Below are 26,000 nucleotides of genomic sequence, written 5' to 3'. Positions count from 1 at the left end.
CATCTAGTCAATAAAAAAAAATGACGTTTTTTAGCAGATTTGGTTTCTCAGTACAAAGCAACAAGTTAAAGAGCGGACGCTTAGCGTGGTATGGCCATGTGATGCGTAGAGAGAAGATGCATGTGACTAGGAGATGTATGGAAATGGTAGTGCAAGGTAGAGGGGGAAGAGGTCGATCATAGAAGACATGGATGGTGAGATAAGGTGGAGAAAAAGAAGAAGAGTACAATTTAAAAACAATAACAATAAAAACCATCAAAATCTGTGCTCGCGGCACAAACAGTCATAAATGAACTTCACATTCTTGAATAACGTAAGAAACAATGTTTTAAGATCGCCCCATCGCTACTACTTGCGCGTCGTACTTCACAATAACCCCCCGTGATTAGACAAGGGTGAATAAATTTATATTCTCGGCAATTACTGCAAAAAAAACCCTTGTAAGAAAACATACAGCGCACAGCCCCTACTTACACTAAATAATTTAACTTTATTTATTATAAAAAAAAGAACACAATATTCCTAACCTAAAATTACATCTTATTATCCGCAACACGCTTCGTCAGATTACAGAAATAGAGTTATCAGCAACATGCTTCGTCAAAAAGTACAATACTTACTTTCAGCTGCAAGCATCGTCATAAATATACAAAATAATTGTATACGTTGTAGCAACAAATCTAATTTTGTTATAACTGTGAAAACACATATATATTACAATACATCCATAATATCATAATATATTAATCAGTTATATGATAGATTTTGTGATTATATTAAAGACTGTTCACTATATCAGATGGATATAATATTATGTATAATATTATTTAAACAGCAACGCGGTAATGAACAAAAATTGAGATTATATGCACAAATCACAGAAACGATAGATAGAAATCATTAAAAGCACAAATCATTAAAAATGTAAATATAACATAATCAAAAATATTTATAATATATCAATTATTTTTGACGGTCACGCCTGAGGGGTTTTGCAAGATAACTTTGCACCTTAATTTCGTCTCGTTACATAGAAATTTAAAAACTATAAATACAGCATTAAATAATAATTATATAACTAAAATACATGTGACAACAGTTTTTATCACATTAAACAACATAAACTGGGCAACATTGAAAATATCTATTAGGACTAATAAGACAGACTATGAATCTAATAAGACATTGTGTTCGTTGGTTCACTGATTTTTTACGTACGAACACAAATTGTAGATCACAAATCGACTCGCACTTAATGGACGGAAGTGACACAGGAAACTCTTTATCCCGATAAATCTCCCCGAATTACAAACGCAACGCGGATCACTTCTATTCATAGTAGAACATTCACTAAATAAAAAAATATATTGTGCTATCATTTAGTACGAGCGGGGGCCAGGGAGGCGGATGTCGCCCAAGCCCTGGCCCTCTAAGTGTTTCGGGTCCACCTCACATATCGGTCTGGGGACCGGCGAGGGGGGCCTAAGAAGACGACGTGCAAGCTCCTCTGCACGCCTTTTAATCAAGAGCATCCGGGTGATGGACGGCCGGTTATCCTCAACCCACGCTGGTTCTCACCCAGCGGGGTATCCCTTAGGATAACTCAGTCTAACCGGCGCCATTTATGCGGGCTTCGGATAGCCTGCCGAACGAGAGGGCTGGTGGTCGTAGCGCCGACGACCGCCGTTCCGGCATCCCGAGGGGGAGGGTGATGGGAGGGATGTGCTCCGCACTAAACGCTTCACTTTCCCCTTTTTGCCTTTTCATGAGTTATGTCTCATGCGAGGTTTGGACGTTGGTTGTTGAGCGACAGGAGGTTTTAGTCGGTTCGTATCCAGCTAGCTCCGCCCGCCAACCCCAAAGGAGGGCGGCGATTTCCTCCTGACAAAAAAAAATATTTAGTTCGCGATCCTAATGCACGCAATTCCCGGTTAAATTCAGCGTGTTTGTGAAAGAAACTTGATTTTGAATTTTGAAAAAATTAAACTCCATCGGCTTTGATCGCTTGGTACGTGCCGCGGGGACCACCACACGATCACGTCAGAAGTGCGCATACCTAAAGCGTTAAAGTCCCAATAAAAACCTATTAAAGGTCCGTAATTACTTTTATGGTGCTGATATTAAAACGCTACAATATCAGATGGTAATGTCTCTAAAGATATAAAACTGATATTTGTTGAACAAAACGGTTCCGTAGTCGAAATAAATTTTCAAGTTAAAATAATATCTGGAAATGAATGAACAAGTATTTTAGCTTTTTGTTTGGGTATTTCATATCTACATATTTAAACGTGTATAAATATGCATATCAGTGTTTAATTTCAATGATATAGGGAATCCTAGCTTGGCGCCGAATTACCTTGTGCGACTTGTCCACTGTATTAATATTTTTCCCCTTTCTCAGTTCAGTTTGTCGACAGAGCCGGTACAGTAGCTATGAGTTAATATGCTAGTTTTTATTACGTGTAGTAAGTTTGATTTTCTTCAAGCTGCAGGAACTTTCTCACTATTCTGCATGTATTTAGTATAGCTGCCCTTGGTAGTGACATAAATATGTTATCTTTTAAATCTAGAAACTTTAAGCTGTCGTGGATGTGGCTTGGGACAACTCCAGTGGATGAGATTATTATTGGGACTATATAAACTTTTTTCTGTTTCCAAATTCTAACTATTTCTTCTTTAAGCTCTGTGTATTTTGTCATTTTTTCTGTAAAAGTTTTTTGAATATTGTGGGTATTCGGGACTGCAATGTCAATAATGTAGGTGACTAAATCAATTATAATACCACGCGGTTCGTGTAAGGTGACAATGGATCACGATAAGTAGAACTTAATTTTTTTTTTTTTTTTTTATGATCATTTACAAAGCTTATTAAACGCAATAGTAGTGATGATTTAAAAAGATTATCGGAATTCGTCACTTTGATTCGCCTCTCAAAATTTACTCCATAGATTAAAACTACCTTTAAAATTTTATCACCAGAAGTCTAAATTAGTCTCCAATTTAAATGGCTGTGACAAAAATCCAGTGAAGACCTTGCATTATATGGGCTATTTAGCCGAGGACCCCTAAAAACGGATATCGGTGTTACAAACGATATTACTACGAGGGCCCTTCGAATGGAGGCTACGTCCTATACCGTTTTCATGTAATTGTCTTAATGGCAAAACATTTAAGGCCGTTTTCGGATTATAGTCGACAACAAAGAGTATACAAGTGACAGATCGATTTTGTTATAATCTTATACCTTTAAACGAGCAATTCTAGTATATTAATATATAATCTGAATCTCGGAAACGGCTCCAACGATTTTCACAAAATTTAGTAATACAAGGGATTTCGGGGCGATAAATCGATCTAGCTGCGATTTATTTTCAGAAAATGTTGTTTTATTCGTGTCAACTCTTCCCGACATCTATTGGCGAATAATAATACTATTTTTCTTAATTGAGGGCAACTAGCCGCTTTAAAGACACAACAAGATGGCGCTATCATCTAGTTTAAATCATGTACACAGAATTTAGTATCATTTCAAAACCGGTCCAGTTGTTGAAGTAACTTGAAACTCAAGTCACTGCAGTAATTAGGTGAACGAACTCACGGCACGGATGGTGTTAAGCGATTACGGGCTTCGTTAATCGTTGTCTTGAACACAAACTACGCTACACTAGAAATTAAACTACAACTAATACAATTAAACTACAAACTACACAGATGGCAGTATCGTATCGTATGACGCAAATTTATAAATTTTGCGGATTTGTTTTTTATTCGTTCCTAGCTTTTGTTTCTTCGTTGTCTATGTTATTTTTGGACGCACGAATGCTAGGTGTTCAATCAAAATATGAACATTAGAATTATATTTTAATATTGTAATGGTAACACCTAAGTTCTAAATTGCTAATTTTAAGTTTGGCGCTTGGCAACCCTCTCTTCCGTTTCTGCCTTTTAGCTCCGTGCATGGCAAGTTATAATTTAAATTAACAAAATAAGAATAAACGCAAATATTCAATATACGAGCCTGTATTTTATTTATACACTAAGCACGAATATTAACAGTATTCGTCTGCGGGATAAGAACACCGGCGATCTCTCGAAACTCTAATATTCGTATACACAGAAGAAAAAAATAAATTACAAAATGTCACATGTCAGGCGAGCATTCACACTAATGCAATTTCTCTAAAAGAGTACCAAAGGAGTTCCATTCTAAAAACGTGAATAGAAAAATAACATAAACTCAGTAATATATGTAATCTTTATATTATCATTAAATTAACTTATTACCGATACAAATGAAATACAAATTATATAATAGATCCTGTAAAATCACATGTGAAACATTTGTTAGAAAAAAACAAGGAAATCTTAAGGATGTATTTATTGACGATAATATGTCAGCAATAACAAAATAAATAATAGTTTAAAAAAACTAATAAAATACGCTTTTATAGAAAATCCAACTCCAAAGCCAAACTCCAACAAATCCAACAACCCCAAAGCATGGGCTGCATGGTATAAGTAGGTAGCTATAAATATTTTATGAACAGATATGAGTAGAGGGGTTATTTTGATAATATCCTGAAAATCATCCCACGCTTTTTTACAATAAAATCATTTTTTCTTACACTATTTTCAATTCAAATTTATTAAAATATTTTTTCTATTTTTTAGTTGGATTTTCTATAAAACCATATTTTTTTAGTTTTTTTAAGCAATTATTTATTATTCATTTTTTAGTTGAATTTCAATTTTTTCAATTTTCTTTTTAATTTTTTTTTTTAAATATTGAATTGACATCGGTCTTTAATAAGTATACCAAATTTCGAGTTAATCCGACGTTTTGAATGGGGTCAAAATCATGTTCAAAGATTCCGTTAGAAACATACATACATACGTCTGAAGCTAATAAAAGCTTATCAAAAAGAGCTCGTACGATACAAAACAAAAGCTAAGACGAAACGTAAATAAGGAAATTGCGCTGCTATATTTTCACGTTAAGCTTGACCGAAGACAGCTGAGTCGGGCTTTAATTAAACTTAAGAAAGTCTGAAGTCCGAAGACAGATGCAGTACTTCGCGGCGCTCGAGCTCATAATAAGGCCACTGCGTTAGAACTATGAGGAATTAACTGCAGAAAGTTATCAGGATTAGATTCGTTTTTTAAAGTTGGTCTGACGGATAGACAAAGGCTCACGGTACACAATTGACGCCGCCCACTCACTTATGAGGTCAAAGCTTAAAGTATATTGTAATATCGAATATTGTGCCTTTCAAACTAGAATACCTACCTACCTATACCTTGGAGATACCTATTTGCCCATTTCGGCGGATTATTCTGGAGACTTGGATGGCCAGCTGGGCTACGGACTATCCAATCTGCTTATTATGTTAATGACCAGTGGCTTTTTAGGCTATTACGAGAAACGACGAATGAAACTGCCGCGGACAACCACTGGGGTGTTATGCGTAACAATCCTAAGGGATGGGGTGGAACAATCACATCCGAAGATCCCCAATAGAGGACTAAGGTCCGGTGCAAATCGAATGAGATTTCAGAAGAAACCTAGCAAATAGGAGCCGATCAGTCGGCAGACAAGGGGTCATAATCCGTGCCTTTTAACGCCCCCTCTCAATCATTATGCCCCTTATTCCGAAAGGGTACACACGCAAATAATCATGTTTACGATTGAGCGGCCCTCTCGGATGCATACTGCTACGCGCTGGGTTCGGGATAAATAAAAATTCTAAAAAAGTATAAACTATAGCGACCCGCCCTCGCTTTGCTTCGGAAACATTAAAACACACATGAAACCAAAAAATAAAAATAAAAAAAAAGTAGCCTATGTTCATCAGGGACAATGTCGGCTTCTAATGGAAAAAGAATTTTTCAAATCGGTCCAGTAGTTTCGGAGCCTATTCGAAACAAACAAACAAACAAATATTTCCTCTTTATAATATTATTATTATTATTATTACTAGCGACCCGCCCTCGCTTCGCTTCGGAAACATTAAAACACACATGAAACCAAAAAAAATAAAATAAAAAAAAATAGCCTATGTTCATCAGGGACAATGTCGGCTTCTAATGGAAAAAGAATTTTTCAAATCGGTCCAGTAGTTTCGGAGCCTATTCGAAACAAACAAACAAACAAATCTTTCCTCTTTATAATATTAGTATATATAAATATAAATATAAACTAAAACTGTATTCAACATTTAAAACACACATAGAACACTTTACAACTTATAGTTCACTTCTTCCGCTTCGCTTCAGGTGATCCGTTGGCTGTTTCGCTTCGAATGTATCCGATTACTGACTGACTCGTGCCATCTCTGCAACGCTTTCATAGTCGAAACGACATCCCTGGATTTATCGGAAACATTCTGGGCAAATCAAGTAGCTTCGATGTGTTTCCGCTATTTGACAACAGATGGTGTTGTACTTCTCGAGCTTTCTCGACGTTACGAGTTCCTTTGATATTCGTCGAAGCTAAATAGCCGAAGCTATTCGGCGATAGATGGCGTTACTCTTACCGGCGTAACAATACGAATAGCCTGACAGATCAAATGTGATCTCGACCAAGCGCCAAAGTCCCAGCGAAATGTATTCAAAAATACTGAAAAAAATATTTGCCGAATATTTTCTTGCCGAGGAAAAGCCATCAGAACATCAAAAAAGCTTATACAGTAGATAATCTTCGAACACAGGACATGCATATTCGCTCAGGATCGTGTATGTCCCACTGAACTGAAACGATTGAGCACACAGTGCGACCATGTGTGAAATCCTATCGGAACGGCGCGGCGTCTGCACAATGAAGAAAATATTGCTCTCTCGCTCTCTGATTTTTCGTGAAAGCTTCGTATGAGTTATAAATATTTTAATGCCCTGAACAGTTACCGGTTAGTCCATAGACAATGTGAGCGCAATCTTGACACACCAGGTTGAGGTCTCATTTGAATTATACAAAGGCTGTCACGTCCTTTCAGCCAAATCTCGTGACTGCTTCGCGTGAAAAATCAGAATCCTTGAAGAGATAATATATATTTAAATCGCTGAAGACTTCTTGCGTCTTTTCATAGTCGAACCCTGTTGCATCCACCGTTTCCAATGGGTTTTATATTATTCGTGCGAATATAGTCACATTGGTGTCGCGTGAATTCTATTACCGATAAGAAATTTTATTTAAATTCGAAAATAAGATATTGCTGCCTTTAACAACCTACTATTAGATCACTACAACAACCATGCACCTCTCAAGAGAATCAGGGTTAGGCACTTGCCTGCACCATGGCTCTCTGATGAAATTAAGTTGTTTATGAGTAGGCGCAATCAAGCAAAAATGAGGTATAGGAAGAACTCGTCTGAGGAAAACTGGGTAGTCTACAAAAAACTTCGCAACCGTTGCAGTCGCCTGTGTAGGGATGCAAAGAGACGCCACATTCACAATTCCGTAACTAATCTCGATACTACACAAGTATGGCGATTTCTCAAGTCTCTTGGTATCGGTAAGGCTGTTGAGGAGAATACCGTAATGGCGAATATTGACGCACTCAATGCGCATTTTGCCAAGCCTCCAGTCACGCTCGATGCCACCATCAAATCTTCTACTCTTAACCATCTCTCAAATCTTTCTAAGCCATTAAATACTTCTTTTTCCTTTACACCAATTGCTAAGCGGGAGATTAAAAAATCCTTTCAATCCATTTCCACCAAGGCAGTAGGATGTGATAATCTGCAGCTTCAAATGTTCACACTTATCATGGAGGAAACTGCTCCTGTCCTTTGCCACATAATAAATTTTTATCTTGAGTCCAGTTGCTTTCCGTCACTTTGGAAAAGGGCTTATGTCCTACCCTTGCCTAAAATTGCAAAACCTGCTTCTTTGTCCCATTACCGTCCCATCTCTATTCTTCCGATCTTTTCCAAAGTCCTCGAGAGCATTGTTCAGAAACAACTGTCTTTTTGCCTCTCTTCGAATAACCTACTGAGTCCGTATCAATCTGGATTCCGTCCAGGTCACAGCACTGTCACCGCGTTGGTGAAAATCACCGATGATATTCGCTTGGCCATGGAGCGGAAATCAATTACTATTTTGGTTTTACTGGACTTCAGTAATGCTTTTAATTCAGTTGATTTTGACATTCTTCTCGGTATCTTATCCTCTCTTAATGTCTCGTCTTCGGTAATTCAGTGGTTTAATTCTTACCTCCGTGGACGCTCGCAGACGTTTCGCTATGAAGAATTTTTCTCTGAGTGGTGTGACCTCACTGCGGGTGTTCCACAGGTGGCGTACTTTCTCCTCTCCTCTTCTCTGTGTTTATAAACACAATTTCTCAATCTTTATCTTCACACTTCCATCTCTATGCAGACGACTTGCAGCTATATCGCCATACGAGGGTTGCTGACGTTGGGGCTGCTATTTCGGCAATCAACGTAGATCTCTCTGCGATTTACAACTGGGCCAAGTCCTTTGGTCTTTTGGTGAATCCTTCGAAATCGCAAGCTCTCATTGTTGGTGGTAGGTATATGTGCGGCCTTCTCGATTACAGCTCGTTAGCGCCGATCCTCTACGACAACGTTCCGATAGCGTATTCGAAATGTGTCAAAAATCTAGGTTTATACATCGACAGTCACCTCTCGTGGATTAATCACGTTTCCGAAGTAAGCAGAAAAACAGTTTACTCCTTTCAGTCTCTGAAACGCCTTCAAAAAATTCTTGCCTCTTCGCACTAAAATTTATCTTGCTCAAACGCTTTTAATTCCTCTTCTCGATTATGCTGATATCTGTTTTCTAGATGCTTCTGAATTGCTTTTAGACAAACTCGAACGACTGCAGAATTTGTGCATCCGCTTCATTTTTGGTCTCCGGAAGTGTGACCATGTGTCTGATTTCCGGGCTGAGCTGGGGTGGCTGCCGATTAGGCGACGTCGAGATTGCCACATTCTCTCTTTTCTCTATTCTATTCTATTCTTCACAATCCTGATGTCCCTATCTATCTCCGTGAACGCTTTGAATATCTGATTCCTGACGGCAAAGTTAGTCGACAAGCCATTTCTCTTCTTTTAAAAACTCCCATACACAGCTCTAGTCGCTATAGTGGCTCTTTCACAATACAAGCAGTGCGATTATGGAATTCTCTCCCTCAACCTATTCGTGCTAGTTCCCCTGTAGAAGTTTTTAAGAGTCAAATGAAGAAACATTTCCTGTCACTTTAATCGTATTTAAGTTATTGTTTTATGTATTTTTATTTATATGTATTTTTAATTTAATATTAGATTATTTTTTTAATGCTTAGTTTAAAAATCATGCTTTAATAGCTCTTATATTGTACACTATTCCCCTCTTATACATCGTATTTCTCTCTGATAATGGTTTGCTGGAAGAAAACTCATGAATGAGTTAAGCTCGCCTTTGTACATAGTATTTAGACATTCTTTAAATCTGTTTTTATTGTATTTTCTTTTTGTGTACAATCAGTATAAAAATAAATAAAATAAATAAGATATTCAATTTGAAATAATTCTCGCTGGTTTCTTGCATCTATATATATGCATACATATATCCTTGCGGGCTCATAAATCCGTAACTTGCTTTCAAAATTTGAACCTTCGAGTCACTGCATACAAGTCCGCCGTGCATCTAACCCATTAGGCTAAAACGCCTTCAGAAGGTGATAATGTAATGTGCACTCAAAATATTACGCCCCAAACTTAGTTAAATGTCTTGAAATCATTTTGCCCGTAAGCGTACCGTCGCCTCGCACTGACTGCGATCGCGTTCCTTAGAGACAAGAGAGCGTCACATTTTTATAGTCTAAATAAGCAAAAAATAAATTAACTGATACTTTTTTGGTGATTTTAGTTTGAAAAATTACCTACTTCTGAGGTGTTCTCGTGCAATTGTCTCCAATAGCCTACATCAGTTTATTTTTAACATCCAATACCTCGGCTACATTTTCCTGTAGTACACCAATCGATAAGTCAAGACGTTATCCGTATCTTTTCCAACTATAAATCGTTATTCATATCCTCACACCCTTATCTATGTATTTATACATCACAGATTTCGATATTCAGATAATATCTCCAACTATCAAAGAAACAGTGCATACAATATCATATCTTCAAAACCTCTATCTTCAAAAACCGACCCGATATTTTCTAGGTCACTCAAAGGTCTTCCGACCACCTGAACCTTGAATAGAACGTTATCGAGTTAGTACAACTAACAAGCCCGTTTGACCTTTAACCTGACCTCTTGTCGGGGTCGCTTCAGTGCCCATCTTGATTCAGTTTCGCCATTAGGACCACTGACCGAATTTAGGCGTAGCCTGTTGCTCCTCCATTATGGTTCCGGAGTGTCTTAATGGTTTAATAATCATTACGTTCGCATTTCGATTGGCGGTAAATTTAAATTTATGAGTTTTTCGACGACCACTTAACTAATTTAAACGGTTAAAACTTGCATTTTAATATTCAGCGTCTGACATTTTTTTGAGAGTTATTGAAGCTACTTCTACGGTTTAATCCGGCCAGTATTATTTTCAGTCTATTGTGTCCGACATTTTGAAAACGTTACAGTTTTTGTAATCACGGACGTCTATAAGATGAAATTTGAGTACTGTGCCAACTATTGTTCAATTTTAAATACAACTATTTCTTAAGTGTTTTTTTTACACAGAAGGAACAGACATAATTAGATTTTATTTTGATGTTCGATTAGGATTTTTTTTTTAAATCGTTTGATACAACTTCCATGAGAAATAGTGACTTTAAATTGTTAGTTAAATAAATAAATAAATAATAAATATTTACTAACAATCACGCCACGTTAACTGGTCCAGTGCTAAGTTCGTAAAGAACTTGTGTTACAGGTACCAGATAACGGAAATAAATGTAAGATTTTTATTATACACATACATATATTTATTTAATATACATCCATAACCCTGGAAAAGACATTTATATTTATCATACAAATATCTTCCCTTGGCGGGATTCGAACCCGCGACCCCCTTGTGTAGTGTGACCATGTCACTTACCACTACACCAGACGGCCGTTAAATTAATTATGTGTGAGATCAAATGTACTTTTTTTTAAACTTTAATGGGTGTTTGGGTGTATTTTTTTCTTTTTCTTAGGATCTCATTTTGTATGGACTGAAGTGCTACAGTATTACTGTATTGTAATTTTCAATTCATAATGTCGGCGACGATACCTAAACGTGCGGGGCACGCGGAAGCGGAGCGCGGGGAGACCCGGAACAAAACGTGAAGACAGACAGACGCGACACAGACGCGTGCGCAACACCAACATAAGCAATAAGCCGCAGACTTAATATCAATCAAATATATAATATAAAATTGTAAAAAGCAAAGTACATAATAAAAGCATAAAAATATAATTATATGATTTTGTTCAATTCCTGGACAAAAATTGGCGACCGTGACAGGACGAACGTGATCGGATTTATTATACTATCTCAAGCAACCAGCTGGACCCTAAGTAAACCAGTGGAACATCATGGAGAGATTCCAACACCAGGGGAGTAGCTCTGTCCTTTCCTTTTATTCGTAAATGTCCCTCTTCAATTTGTGTTGAGAGTTTCTTTTCTTTTTTACCTTTTTTTTCTTCTGCGGGTAGATGTGTGGAACTTTTGTTTCGCGTGCATTTTGGTGTCGAATATTCGTTCTAGAGTATTCGTTCTTTTTTACATGAGTACCTGAGTGCTTATAATTATACGTTTAATGTGTTTAACTATCTTCATTGCGTACGTTTTAACTTTGCTTAAATACTAAATAAATTGTTTTCTTAATTTCAAACAATATTTAATGCTACAAGTGAAATGCTTATCTCTTTAATTATGGCTAAGCCCTTAAGTACATAAATACATAATCAGTGCAGAATTCTCGTGATAGTAATCAATCATTAGTACTTTTGTTTACCGAGAATTTCCATAATTGCAATTAATTTCTGCACTTTAAAATAATACAATCTTTATGCCCTTATACGTCCGAAAACAAATCAAGTAAATTATAATTTGCTAATAATTTGGCCGAACATTCCAGGCGACATCGAAACGTAATCGGCAACCGGCCGCTGCGCTCCGGTGTTGCGAGTGAGCATTGTCGTCGTGCACTGTGATACGCACGGTGCTGCACTGTGTCTGGCGCACTGCGCGGTGCCGTGTCTTGCAGTGTCTACGCGCCTTACGCCTGACGAGTCTATTTGAATCGGTTTGATGCACATTTACTTTGTTTAGCTCATTAAGTACGCTTCAATAAAATGCCTCAAGATCAAGATATGTTGTCTGGTGGTAGCTCTGAGGTTAAGAAAATGAAAGAGTTAATTAGATCACGCGGGACTATTAAGGGTCGTTTGACACGATTTAAGGATTACGTTTCAGCTTTTAACGTTACTAATCATGAGGACATTAGTGATTTAAAGTTTAGAGAATTGAAATTTCGTTTAGACAAAATTGAGAATTTATTGTTTGAGTTTGATGAAGTTCAGTCTCAGATTGAAATGTTGTCATGTACCGAAGATGACAGCAGTGATATAGATAGTTTCGAAAACTTATACTATGGTACATTATCTTTAGCTCAACATATACTTGAGTCGCGTCGTAACGCACGAGACGAAAAAGAGGGGAGCCTTCACTCAGCTCGCTCGGCATGCTCAAATAGTTGTAGTCATCATAATTTGAGCAACATTAAACTCCCTACCATAAAATTACCTACATTTGATGGAAATTATCTAAAATGGCTAGAATTTAGGGATACATTTGATTCTTTAATTCATTCGAATGAAACTATATCAGACATTAACAAATTTCATTATCTGCGATCATCTTTGGAGGGTGGTGCAGCCTTAATCATAAAATCACTTGAGTTTAGCTCAAAAAATTACACTATAGCTTGGAACTTAATATGTGAACGTTATGATAACAAAAATATTCTTATTAATAACCACTTAAAGGCGTTATTTGAAATAGAATCAATCACAAACGAGTCTCACAGAGCTATTCGATTTCTTATTGATCATGTCTTAAAAAACTTGAGGGCTCTTAACACTTTAGAACAGCCTACTGACAAATGGGATATTTTCATTATATACTTGGTGTCAACTAAACTAGATTCGATTACTTTTAGTAAATGGGAGGAACATAAAAATACCTTTAACAACTTACCTGAGCTATCAGACTTTATAACATTTTTACGTAATCGCGCTGATATTCTTGAGACAATGGCAGTAAGCAGAAGTGAGAAACACGGAAATAAATTCAATTTGTACAAGAATAATTATAAAAAATCTGAGCCGAAAGTTAAAGAATATTACCATAATAAAACAACCAAAAGCTTTGTGACTTCTGCCAATACCAAATTTTCTAGGTCGTGTCCATTTTGTAATCAGCAACATCGGATCATAGATTGCCCTTCATTTAAGCAATTATCACCTGAAAAGAAATGTGTTGAGGTCTCTAAATTAAACCTCTGCCTTAACTGCTTGCGCAGAGGACACGCATCAAATGAGTGTCGACTTTTGGGTACCTGTAAAATCTGTAGAAAGAAACATAATACATTGTTGCATGTGGATAGTCCCACACATGAAACAAATACTTCACTAAGTCATTGCAGTTACGTACCTGTATCTCTGCCTGCTAAATCTGCTGGTCAAGTTCTTCTTGGCACCGCCTTAATAGAAGTTATAAATCCTGAAAATAATAATACTTACCTTGCTCGTGCTTTACTTGATGCGGGCAGCCAATCATCATTTATCACAGAACAGTTGAAAGAACAAATGGGACTTATTGGTAGGAACATGGATACGTTATGCGTATCTGGTATAAATAATTGTAAAACGTCCATATCTAATAGTTGTCATTTGACAATAAAATCACGTGTTAATAATTTTAGTGCACCTCTTAAATGCTTAGTTGTTCCGAAAATAACAGGCTTGTTGCCGAATACATCAGTAGATGTAACGAACCTTAACTTGCCCCAGCATATCCAATTAGCGGATCCTAAGTTCTTCCGCCCATCAGATGTTGACTTATTATTAGGCGCCGAAATATTCTTCGACTTAATGTTACCTAATCAAATAAAATTAGGATCTGCAAAACCGGTTCTTCAGGAATCTAAATTAGGCTGGATTGTAGCAGGTCCTCTTTACAGTAGTGAGCTGAACGAGAATAGACAGGTGCACTGTAGCTTCACTAAAGATATCAGTGATCAGCTGACAAGGTTTTGGAGTCTTGAAGAAGTTCCATCCTCAAAACCTACTATGTCTGCTGACGATGAATTTTGTGAACGCTACTTTACTGCAACCACCAAGCGTCTTGAAGATGGTAGATTTTCAGTATTTATTCCATTCAAAGAATCCCCTGAAGTAGCACTAGGTGATTCGTTCTTTATTGCAAAAAAGCGTTTCTTGAGCCTTGAGAGAAAACTTAATAAAGACCTTAATTTAAAGAAGGAGTATTGTGCCTTTATTAATGAATATGAACAGTTGGGTCACTTAAATGAAATAAGCAAACCTCAATTTGGTTATTTTGTGCCTCATCATGCTGTAATTCGCCAGAATAGCGAAACAACTAATCTTCGCGTTGTCTTTGATGGTTCCGCGAAGACTTCATCTCATAAATCCCTTAATGATATCCAACACGTTGGTCCTGTAGTGCAGGATGAGCTATTTAACATTCTGATTCGATTCCGTCAGCATAAGTACGTCTTGTCTGGAGATATTAAAAAAATGTATAGGCAGATCATGGTTGACGAGTCGCAAAGGCATCTCCAGCTTATTCTGTGGAGAAGTGATGAAAGCGTGCCTCTTAAAACGCTACAGCTGAATACTGTAAGTTACGGGATGGCTAGCTCACCATATTTGAGTACTAGATGTCTCCTTGAACTAGCAAACGAATGCTCGGATTCTGTGGTATCTCAGATCATAAAAGAGGACTTTTATGTCGACGATCTTTTAACTGGTGCCTCAACGGAAAGTGAATTAGCTCATATTCAAAAAACAGTTACACAGGTTCTTAAGTCGGCTGGTTTTCCACTCCATAAATTCCGAACAAATAGTCCACTGATATGCAAGGAAACTACAGAATCTGACTCGCTTAATTTCTCAAAAGAGTCCAGTGTGTTAGGAGTACTATGGTCACCTAAATCTGACACTCTTAGATTCGATATAAATATTAATGAACATGAGCAACTAATAACTAAAAGGATTATTCTATCAAACACATGTAAGATCTTCGATCCTTTGGGTTTGTTAAGTGCGTGTACGATTACACTAAAAATTTTATTGCAAAAACTATGGCAACTCAAATTAGACTGGGATGATGCTGTCCCCAATTGTATAAAAAAAACTTGGGAAAAAATTATAAATAACTTAAATATTTTGCTTTCACTGTCCATCCCCAGATGTATATTGTGCTCGTCTCCTGTAACTGCGGAACTTCATTGCTTCGTGGATGCATCGCAGGATGCTTACGCGGCTTGCGTGTATCTGCGTTCTATAAGCAGTGATGGTAATATTAATACCAATTTGCTTTGCGCAAAGACGCACGTAGCTCCCTTAAAGCCTACCACTATCCCGAGACTCGAGCTATGCGCTGCTCTTCTAGGAGCACGCCTTACAACCAAGGTCAGTGAGGCACTGCGTCATAAAGTAGTTGGTAAAACGTTTTGGTCTGATTCGACTATAACATTAGGGTGGATTAAAACTCAACCAAAACTTTTAAAAGCATTTGTTTGCAACCGGGTTAGCGAAATCCATGAGTTGACGGAACGTCAATCGTGGAGGCATGTGCCTACCGACGTTAATCCAGCAGATATGGCCTCAAGAGGGATTGATCCCAACTTGTTAGTCGAGTCTGCATTGTGGTGGAACGGCCCGGGGTTTCTCTTGAAGCCTAAATCCGAATGGCCACAGAACCTGAATGCTCCTAAAGACCTACCTGAAATAAAGGCACTTCACACCCAAAGAGAGGATCACAGATTAATAAAATTTGAAAATTATTCAAACTATTTAAGACTTAAACGAATGTTCGCATACGTATTCCGGTTCATCAACAATTGTAAAAACCCTACTAATAGAACAACTGGTTCTCTTAATGAAACTGAACTTCATCAATCTCTTACATTCCTTCTTAAAACCGCTCAGCAAGATTCCTTTGGCTGTGAGATAACTGCACTTAAGAAAAATAAATCGCTTAAATCTAAATCTGATATTTTGCAGTTATCTCCCTTTATTGATGCTACGGGGCTGCTACGAGTAGGTGGTCGCTTAAAACATGCTAGTCTTAAATATGACACAAAGCATCCAATTATGCTGAGGTCCAATCATCATCTAAAAAAAATCATGATGTTGAATGAGCACCTACGATTGTTTCATGCGGGCCCTCAATTGCTTCTTAGTTCATTTAGAGAACAGTATTGGCCCATTGGCGGTAGAATGCTTGCTAGAAGCATTGTCCGAAAATGTATTACGTGTGTTAGGATGAAGGGTAAGACCATGGAGCCATTGATGGGTAATCTGCCTCAGGCAAGGGTGACTGAATCATTCACTTTTCAGTTCACGGGAGTTGATTTTGCAGGTCCTTTCATGATCGCGAGTAAAAAGGGCCGTGGCAGTAGAACAATAAAATGCTATTTGTGTATCTTCATTTGTTTCGCTACGAAAGCTCTTCACCTTGAAACGGTCAGTGACCTCACGACCCAAGCTTTTATTTCTTGCCTCAAGAGGTTTATCTCCAGACGAGGTAGGCCACATTATATTTACTGTGATAATGGCAAAAACTTTGTTGGAGCGAGCAATGAGTTGAGCAGGGTATTGCGATCAGACTTAAATTCCATAACCGATTTTGCGGCTGATAGGGGCATAAGATTTGTTTTTAGTCCTCCTTATTCTCCAACGTTCGGTGGACTTTGGGAAGCGGGCGTGAAAAGCGCAAAATTTCACCTTAAGCGTATAGCGGGAAATATAAGTCTCACATACGAGGAGTTGAATACTCTCTTTACACAAATTGAAGCGATCCTCAACTCCCGCCCCTTAACTCCTTTATCAGCCGACCCAAATGATCTTTCTCCCTTAACCCCAGGGCATTTCCTGATTGGGCGGCCACTGACGTCGCTACCTGGTTCGCAAGGGACTGACATGAAAATACGTACCAGATACCAGTTGGTCGAACAATTGCGACGCCATTTCTGGGAAAGATGGAGGAAGGAATATCTGGCTGAATTGCAACAGCGCACAAAATGGCGTACTCTACAGACAAACTTAAAAGAAGGTGATCTGGTAGTCTTCAAAGAACCCAACTTACCACCACTAAAGTGGAGACTTGGTCGAGCTCAGCGACTTTATCCTGGAGATGACGGGGTAGTCAGAGTCGCTGATTTTAATACTTATCGAGGCATCGAGCGACGAGCCATAAATAAGATCTGCCTTCTACCTACTGCAGAAGATTCTGAAGTTTTGGAAGATGCAGCTGTCCTTCCAAAGGCGGGGAGGATGTCGGCGACGATACCTAAACGTGCGGGGCACGCGGAAGCGGAGCGCGGGGAGACCCGGAACAAAACGTGAAGACAGACAGACGCGACACAGACGCGTGCGCAACACCAACATAAGCAATAAGCCGCAGACTTAATATCAATCAAATATATAATATAAAATTGTAAAAAGCAAAGTACATAATAAAAGCATAAAAATATAATTATATGATTTTGTTCAATTCCTGGACACATAACTTAAACAAATTTTAACTTAAATTTTGGTTCCGTATAATTTAAAATTATCAATTCATAGAATTCTAATTTTGGATATCCGAACCAATAGCCCGAATGTAGAATTAAAATAATTTTGGTGACCTCTATAAATGAAAAGTCAATTTACTTTGACAAAACATGATGAAATTATAGATACATGAGGATTTCGTTTAAAACGTCTTCTCTGGTGTTTCTGAAATTAATACTGAAAGGAAACAATATTCAATTAATAACATAAGCATATATGCATACTTCATGTTTTGCTCAGTTCGTTTTTAATGAACCCACAAACTATGTTGGAAACAGCGTGTCGTGTATATATTTCATTGCATTCAACACGCAAAAAACATTACTTTATGAAATCATGTTTTTTGTTTTTATATCATCATATACATGGCCAAAACAGTTTTCTTCGTGTTAACATCCTGCATATAAAAACCGGTCAATATTATACACTTTAAATATATTTTTAATACGCTTTTATTAGCTTCATACGTGCGTTAGTATGTATTTTAGTATGTAACGGAATCTTTGAACATGATTTTGACCCCCTTCAAAACGTCGAATTAACTCGAAATTTGGCATAATATGCATAGGCATAAATTTGGCATTAAGGACCGATAACAATTCAATATTTTAAACAGTTTGATCAGTTATCCTTACTAGGATAATCAGGAGTTTTTGTTTTCCTGAAACCCGAAGTGTCTGCGTCAAGACCAAGAAGGAAGACTACAAGGCGCACCGATCACCTATTTCTCGGATAAGTAACTGACTGACTTAGAAAAAAAAATTGAAAAAATTTAAATTTAACTAAAAAATAAAAAATACATAATAGTTTAAAAAAACAAAAAAAAAAACGCTTTTATAGAAAAATCAACTAAAAAATTGAAAATAAATTTTAATAAGTTTGAATTAAAAATAGTGTTAGAAAAAAATGATTTTATTATTTAAAAAAAAGGACGTAAAATCAGTCCACAGTATTCGGAGAAATCAATGAACACACAAAAGAAACACTTTACACAGTGTGCAGTCAGGCGGGAACTCCGACTCCTGGACGTCCATAAGTCGAGTGGGCCAGACGGCATCCCTGCAGTGGTTCTAAAAACGTGTGCCCCTGAGCTGACGCCTGCGCTAACGCGTTTGTATCGCCTCTCTTATTGCGCTAACAGGGTTCCGTCTTCATGGAAGACCGCCCACGTCCACCCTATCCCCAAGAAGGGTGACCGGTCGGACCCATCGAGCTATAGGCCTATCGCGATAACTTCCTTGCTTTCCAAGGTGATGGAGCGAATAATTAATATACAACTCCTGAAGTATCTGGAGGATCGCCAGCTGATCAGTGACCGACAGTACGGTTTCCGTCACGGTCGCTCAGCTGGCGATCTTCTTGTATACCTTACTCACAGGTGGGCTGAAGCCTTGGAGAGCAAGGGCGAGGCTCTTGCTGTGAGCCTTGATATCGCGAAGGCCTTCGACAGGGTCTGGCATAGGGCACTTCTGTCGAAGTTACCATCTTACGGAATCCCCGAGGGTCTCTGCAAGTGGATCGCTAGCTTTTTGGATGGGCGGAACATCACGGTCGTTGTAGACGGTGATTGTTCTGATACCATGACCATTAACGCTGGCGTTCCACAAGGTTCGGTGCTCTCCCCCACGCTTTTCATCCTGTATATCAATGACATGCTGTCTATTGATGGCATGCATTGCTATGCGGATGACAGCACGGGGGATGCGCGATATATCGGCCATCAGAGTCTCTCTCGTAGCGTGGTGCAAGAGAGACGATCAAAACTTGTGTGTGAAGTGGAGAACTCTCTGGGGCGAGTCTCCAAATGGGGTGAATTGAACTTGGTTCAATTCACCCCATTTGGAGAGAGTCCTCGCCGATATACTCTATATCTCATGGCCGATATACTCTATATCTCACTTCTCTACTTCACTATATCTCACTTCTCTAAAGACACAAGTTTGCGCGTTCACTGCGAAGAAGGACCCCTTTGTCATGGCGCCGCAATTCCAAGGAGTATCCCTGCAACCTTCCGAGAGTATTGGGATACTTGGGGTCGACATTTCGAGCGATGTCCAGTTTCGGAGTCATTTGGAAGGCAAAGCCAAGTTGGCGTCCAAAATGCTGGGAGTCCTCAACAGAGCGAAGCGGTACTTCACGCCTGGACAAAGGCTTTTGCTTTATAAAGCACAAGTCCGGCCTCGCGTGGAATACTGCTCCCATCTCTGGGCCGGGGCTCCCAAATACCAGCTTCTTCCATTTGACTCCATACAGAGGAGGGCCGTTCGGATTGTCGATAATCCCATTCTCACGGATCGTTTGGAACCTCTGGGTCTGCGGAGGGACTTCGGTTCCCTCTGTATTGTGTACCGTTTGTTCCATGGGGAGTGCTCTGAGGAATTGTTCGAGATGATACCGGCATCTCGTTTTTACCATCGCACCGCCCGCCACCGGAGTAGTGTTCACCCATACTACCTGGAGCCACTGCGGTCATCCACAGTGCGTTTCCAGAGGTCTTTTTTGCCACGTACCATCCGGCTATGGAATGAGCTCCCCTCCACGGTGTTTCCCGAGCGCTATAACATGTCCTTCTTCAAACGAGGCTTGTGGAGAGTATTAAACGGTAGGCAGCGGCTTGGCTCTGCCCCTGGCATTGCTGAAGTCCACACTGAATATAAAACCTCCTCTTTTTTTTAAAATTAGCTAAAAGAGATTTAACCGTCCATTTTAAAGCTTAATAAAGGCGAAGTGAGTATTTAGGTAGGACCGTCTTCAACTCGGCGGTGGACGTAATGGATTTCATTAGCTCGAAACTGAAGAAAGACCCTGCGAAAGATTTACAAGTATTACTTTAAAATTCCTATTTAACAAATTCAAGATACGTAAGCTACACCTGGATCGCGATAACGATAAATTCAAAGTAATATTCTGTGGTGGTCCGTGTAGCGGGGTGTCTATAGCCTCAATTGAACTCGCCTGCGTATCTACAGTAAACTTTTGAAGCATTAACCAAAATCAAACCGGTGTAACCACTCCAAAATAATGAAAACTTACACCAAACTCAAGCAGGCTTACAAAAATATCCTTTTCACAAAATTCCATTAACCGTTTTTGTCGGAAACTTTCATAAACAGTTATCTGCGTTAAGGGCAGAGTTCACATCCAACAAAAACCCAGCCGAAGGCTTATCCCTTCGGTCGAGAACTTCCTACATCATACGCAAAACGCCTGTTTGATAAGCTATCATAACAAATTACAGGAAAAGGGAATATCTTTCGTGTTGTAAAGAGAGGTTTGTAAAATAGCAGTGTAAAGCCCCGGGGATGAACACGTGGCACATCCATCAAAACGAGACCCCGGCTTAATGTCCGCAGAATATCTAACATTTCGGTTCCCACTAGTGGACATACTCAGCGGAGGCTACGTAACACAACAATGTGCCCGCCTTCAAATATGAAACTAAATTTATATAATTCGGTCAAAAATTATATTTAATTAAAAGTAAATACAAATTCTACAATCGTGCTCGAAGGAACATACTGCAAATTGATCTGATAAAAGAATATAACAGTTTTATTTGGAATGACTCTTCATTATCGTCCTAGATTGGCTGGGTAGCTAAAGGGCCTACCTGGTATTCATAGGCTACCAGAGTTCCCAGATATTAATAACATCGTGAATGCCATCACCAAGGGCGGCCCATAGGCACAAGCAGGCATAGGCAGATACCACCTCAATACCTTTTTTGAAAGATAGAACAATCCTCATGCAATACAACTTAGACTTTAACTATGGCAATATTCACGTTATGAGCCCTGCAAACTATATGCTTAATAGCAGATGGGCTGAGAACTTTCCTGACCATCCACAGTAATAAAATAACAATTTGCCTAAGAGATGATAGCATCATAATATAATAATAATAACAAATATATCAGCTAAATTTAAAATATTCTTTCCTTTTCGCGGGTTACGTTAACCATTTTTGGTATTTGTTTTTAGGTAAAAACCTGGACTGTGTTTTACACCTTATTTCACGGTGAGAAATAGTCACAAGAATCGAAGACGAAAAAATCATTCATTTAGAAATACATTATACAATTCTTTCCGCGAGAAAAACTGATTCGACTCACCAGATCTGTGCTATACCTACTAGACGCGCCCCGGAGTTTCCCAAGCGATAAAATTGTTATTTAAAAAGGATTAAGCATATTGTATTTTCCTGGAGTCAGGAGGTGCTTGTGATCCATAACCTACCAGTCTCCTATAGCCACGATTAGCATTGCCAACTGTTAACTTTATCTTAAAATGATGGCCAAAAAATCATTCCGGATAGGATTTCCGTAAAATCCGTTCTTATTAAATTCTTACATCGCAAAAGATGTATTTATATCAAATTGAAAATCTATCACACATATGATTTCTGTAATCTCATAATGACTAACTGATATTTCGCCTTTTTTAATATTTACATTTAAATTTACATTTACATTTACTATGTTTTTACAAAAAATCGTGTTGACCTCTGTATCTTTTTCATAGTGAAAGAAAAAAAAATCCCTTTCGTGTTGACTATTCTTAGATATTGTACTTCAAATACATAAGCGACCGGGCTTTGCTGAGCTCTATCTACAGGGTGGCCCATAAGTTCTTTGAAAAGTAAAATTTGAATAAAACGAACAGGGCGCGCGTGAGCGGTGCAGGGGAAGCGGGGGGAGTAACTTCGGTTTCTGGGAATTTAGTCGCGATGGAGCATTTTACCGGAGTGGACCGTGCGTTTTGTGTGCGCGAGTTTTATAAAAACGACAATTCGGCAACCGTTGCGCGGCGTAAATTTCGAGAACACAAAGGTTTACACAACTTTGACGACACTCCAACTCTTCAAACGATTAAGAACTGGGTTGCTAAGTTCGAGGAGACCGGTTCGACGTTAGATAAACCGCGGTTGGGTCGCCCAAGGACGTCACGTACGGAACAAAACATAGACACAGTGACACAGTCTATTCGCGAAAATCCGACACAGTCAACTCGTAAGCGCGCCAGAGCATTAAACGTATCCAGGACATCGTTACAACGGATTTTGAAGAAAGATTTACATATGCACCCTTACAAAATTCAGTTGGTTCAAGAATTAAAGGAAACTGACGGTATTCAAAGACAAAATTATGCGAATGAAATGTTGAATCGGTTTACTTCCTTCAATAACATAATGTTCTCTGACGAGGCTCATTTCCATCTTAACGGGCATGTTAGTAAACAAAAGTGCCGCTATTGGAGCCCCATCAATCCAAAACTTAAGCATCAGAAGCCCTTACATAGTCCGAAAGTAACTGTTTGGGCCGCTATGTCAGCCCATGGTATCCTAGAGCCTTACTTCTTTGAGGATGGCAGAGGGCGCGCAGTTACTGTTACGTCGGAGCGATATGTGGCTATGATCGAAGAGTTTTTCATACCAGAATTGCAAAACTTTTCAGGCTTTAATGCCAGGACGTGGTTTCAACAGGATGGGGCCACTTCTCACACCTCTAACACTGCTATGCCCGTTATCCGTCAACTTTTTCCTGGCAAAGTTATCTCTAAGAGAGGAGACATTTCCTGGCCTCCACGTAGTCCAGATCTGACCCCGATGGATTTTTTTTTGTGGGGCTACCTTAAGGCTAAAGTATACGACACAAACCCGCGGTCAATTGAGGCCCTAAAAGAAAACATCCGCAGAGAAATGACAAGCATTTCAGCAGTGACGTGCCGCGCAGTCATCGACAATTTTAGACGTCGTGTACAAGAGTGCCGTGATCGCAACGGATTACATTTAGGAGATGTTATTTTCAAAAAATAATTCCCGTTTTTTAAGCTTTTTATGTAAATAAAAATTTTATTCATAATGTAATTAGTTTTATTTTAATAAATTTTTTTTCATATCAAAGGACTTATGGGCCACCCTGTATTTGCTATTATATTTGATACTTCAAATATGATACTTCAAATATAATTATGTATCAGACATTTATGAAACAATAGCGGAGGAAGTGTGAAAGTAGAAACGGTAATCAACAAATTAAAGAGCGGACGATTAGCGTTGTGTGGGCATATGATGCGTAGAGAGAAGATGCATGTGACTAGGAGATGTATGGAAATAGTAGTACAAGGTAGAGTGGGAAGAGGTCGACCGAAGGTAGATGGAGTGTGTGAATGACGATATTAGAGAGAGAGGAGTGAGTGTTGAGATGACGACTGATAGAAGAGATTGTAAGAGAAAAATTAGCTGTGCCAACCCCGCCTAGTGAGATAAATTACAGGAAAAGGAGATTTATGAAACAATAGCAGTATTGTCGAAAAAAAATGCTTATGATAACGTTGTTTTGTAGGCCATCTCGTAAAATGTTGTTCGTAAAACTTTCAACATGAGTGTCATTGGTGACCACAAAAAAGTATGCATTTATAAAAACGGATACTTGCTTTTCGGTGGAAGTACCTCACAGTCGAATCGAAAATATGAAACTATGAATAAAATGCCAATTTTTTATATTATTTTAAAAATAAAGCAGTTTGTTATAAGTTTTTCGTAATCTTCAATACCTAATCTATTTTTGGGATCGCAATCGGGTCGTTGTGGACACGATTTTCATGTTCGCGGTATACGGAGGTGTTGTTTGTTTGATATGAATATTTTGCTGGTTTCTCCTTGTACACATAATGGCCTTTATAGATTATAAGATGCCAAATTAGCGCCTGTAACATTCAACATTCCAAAGGCAATATAATAAATAGCCAACTATATCGAGAAGTAAAAGGCCATTTGGTTTAAAAACACGCGACATTTATCTTTGTATTTAAGGTGTGTTTTATTTTGTATTAACATCAACAGTTCGATGTTTTTAATTGATCTTCAATTAAGTTTGGTTACTGGTAGTAGGACCTCTTGTGAGTCCGCACCGGTGGGTACCACCATCCTGCCTATTTCTGCCGTGAAGCAGTAATGCGTTTCGGTTTGAAGGGTGGGGCAGCCGTTCTAACTATACTGAGACCTTAGAACTTATATCTCAAGGTGGGTGCCGCATTACGTTGTAAATGTCTATGGGCTTGAGTAACCACTTAACACCAGATGGGCTGTGAGCTCGTCCACCCATCTAAGCAATAAAATAAGTATGTCGCTTAAACCAAATACTCTTTCACCCCTCGACATATTTCTCTGTCAAAACGAAATCCCGTGACATAGCGTCCGAACTATATACAGTCGAAATTACAAAACTCATCGGGCCTCTGTTGAGCATTACACAATTCCCACACACTCGACTCGGTCAAGTGAACGTAATACCGGCGGTACCGTGCCGTACCCGCATTACGACCTCCGAGAGATCTGCCTAGATTTCAATGTGAATACGTTATGAACACGACTCAAATGTTTGCATTGATGGAACGCGCGGGGTTCGTGGGGCATTGTATCGTGCTCTTTATTGATGTAAATAGGAGACGGCTCACTTGATTGTCAGTGGTCAATCATGGAATGCCATTTTTTTCCCTACCTATGCTGATTGACAGCCTTGTGAGGCTATTCCAGCTTCTCCTTGACGCGTAGGTCACTTTGCCTATTTCTGCCGTGAAGCAGTAACGCGTTTCTGTTTATAGGGCGGGGCAGCCGTTGTACTGTACAAACGGAGACCTTAGAACTCATATCTCAAACTAGGTGGCGGCATTTACGTTGTAAATGTCCATGGCCTCCGATAACCACTTAAAAGCAAGTGGACCGTAAGCTCGTCCACCCTTCCTTCCTTTGTCGTATCACTCTTGTCAGAGCGTTCGTAATCTTCATTCAGTATCATTGCTGTAAGCAGATCTTAAGCGCCTCACTTCCATGATCTACCTAAATAAAGCGATAAAATATAGTTGAACAAATAATAAGGGCTTCTGTCCACTTAAATAGCGAAACTCGCGATCCAGAAGTTAAGCACAGTTTCGAAAGCAAATATTAATTAGGGCCATGCTCGGAGAAAGGGCTTTCGCCGAAGGTACTTACATTATATTTGAAATTCGGCTCAAAACTCTTACTCCTGAACTACTAAAGCTTGTATGTTTGGATTTTCTTGTTTAAAAAAACTACTATTAACGTGTTTTGTAGCGGTTACCTATTATATTATGAAATCAAACCCGCACAATTATAATTTGCGTAATTACTGGTGGTAGGACCTCTTGTAAGTCCGCACGAGACCGCACCGCCACC

General features: G+C 38.8%; 2 protein-coding genes across 2 annotated transcripts in view; both read left to right on the top strand.

Moving 5' to 3' along the window:
• Positions 1–26,000, top strand: part of GABA-B-R3 (gamma-aminobutyric acid type B receptor subunit 3) — a 138,364-nt gene that overhangs the window by 82,417 nt on the left and 29,947 nt on the right. The gene's annotated exons all lie outside the window — the stretch shown is intronic.
• On the top strand, positions 13,253–17,593 carry LOC149501726 (uncharacterized). Its single transcript, XM_089732062.1, has 3 exons — positions 13,253–15,275; positions 15,572–15,655; positions 17,112–17,593. The coding sequence occupies exons 1-3, from the start codon at positions 13,253–13,255 to the stop codon at positions 17,591–17,593; spliced, it is 2,589 nt and encodes an 862-aa protein (XP_089588188.1).

This window comes from Bombyx mandarina, chromosome 12 (genome assembly GCF_030267445.1).
Source record: "Bombyx mandarina strain Sakado chromosome 12, ASM3026744v2".
NCBI classification, from domain to species: domain Eukaryota; kingdom Metazoa; phylum Arthropoda; class Insecta; order Lepidoptera; family Bombycidae; genus Bombyx; species Bombyx mandarina.
The sequence above is the reverse complement of the archived record's forward strand: the minus strand, read 5'-3'. Positions and strand labels throughout refer to the sequence as shown.

Excerpts from the sequence above, each read along its gene's own strand:
- LOC149501726 (XM_089732062.1), top strand. The coding sequence starts at position 13,253 with ATGGCAGTAAGCAGAAGTGAGAAACACGGAAATAAATTCAATTTGTAC. Across the intron at positions 15,276-15,571 it reads TAAGATCTTCGATCCTTTGG|ACGCACGTAGCTCCCTTAAA; the intron begins GTTTGTTAAGTG and ends CTTTGCGCAAAG. Across the intron at positions 15,656-17,111 it reads GAGCACGCCTTACAACCAAG|GGCATTTCCTGATTGGGCGG; the intron begins GTCAGTGAGGCA and ends CCTTAACCCCAG.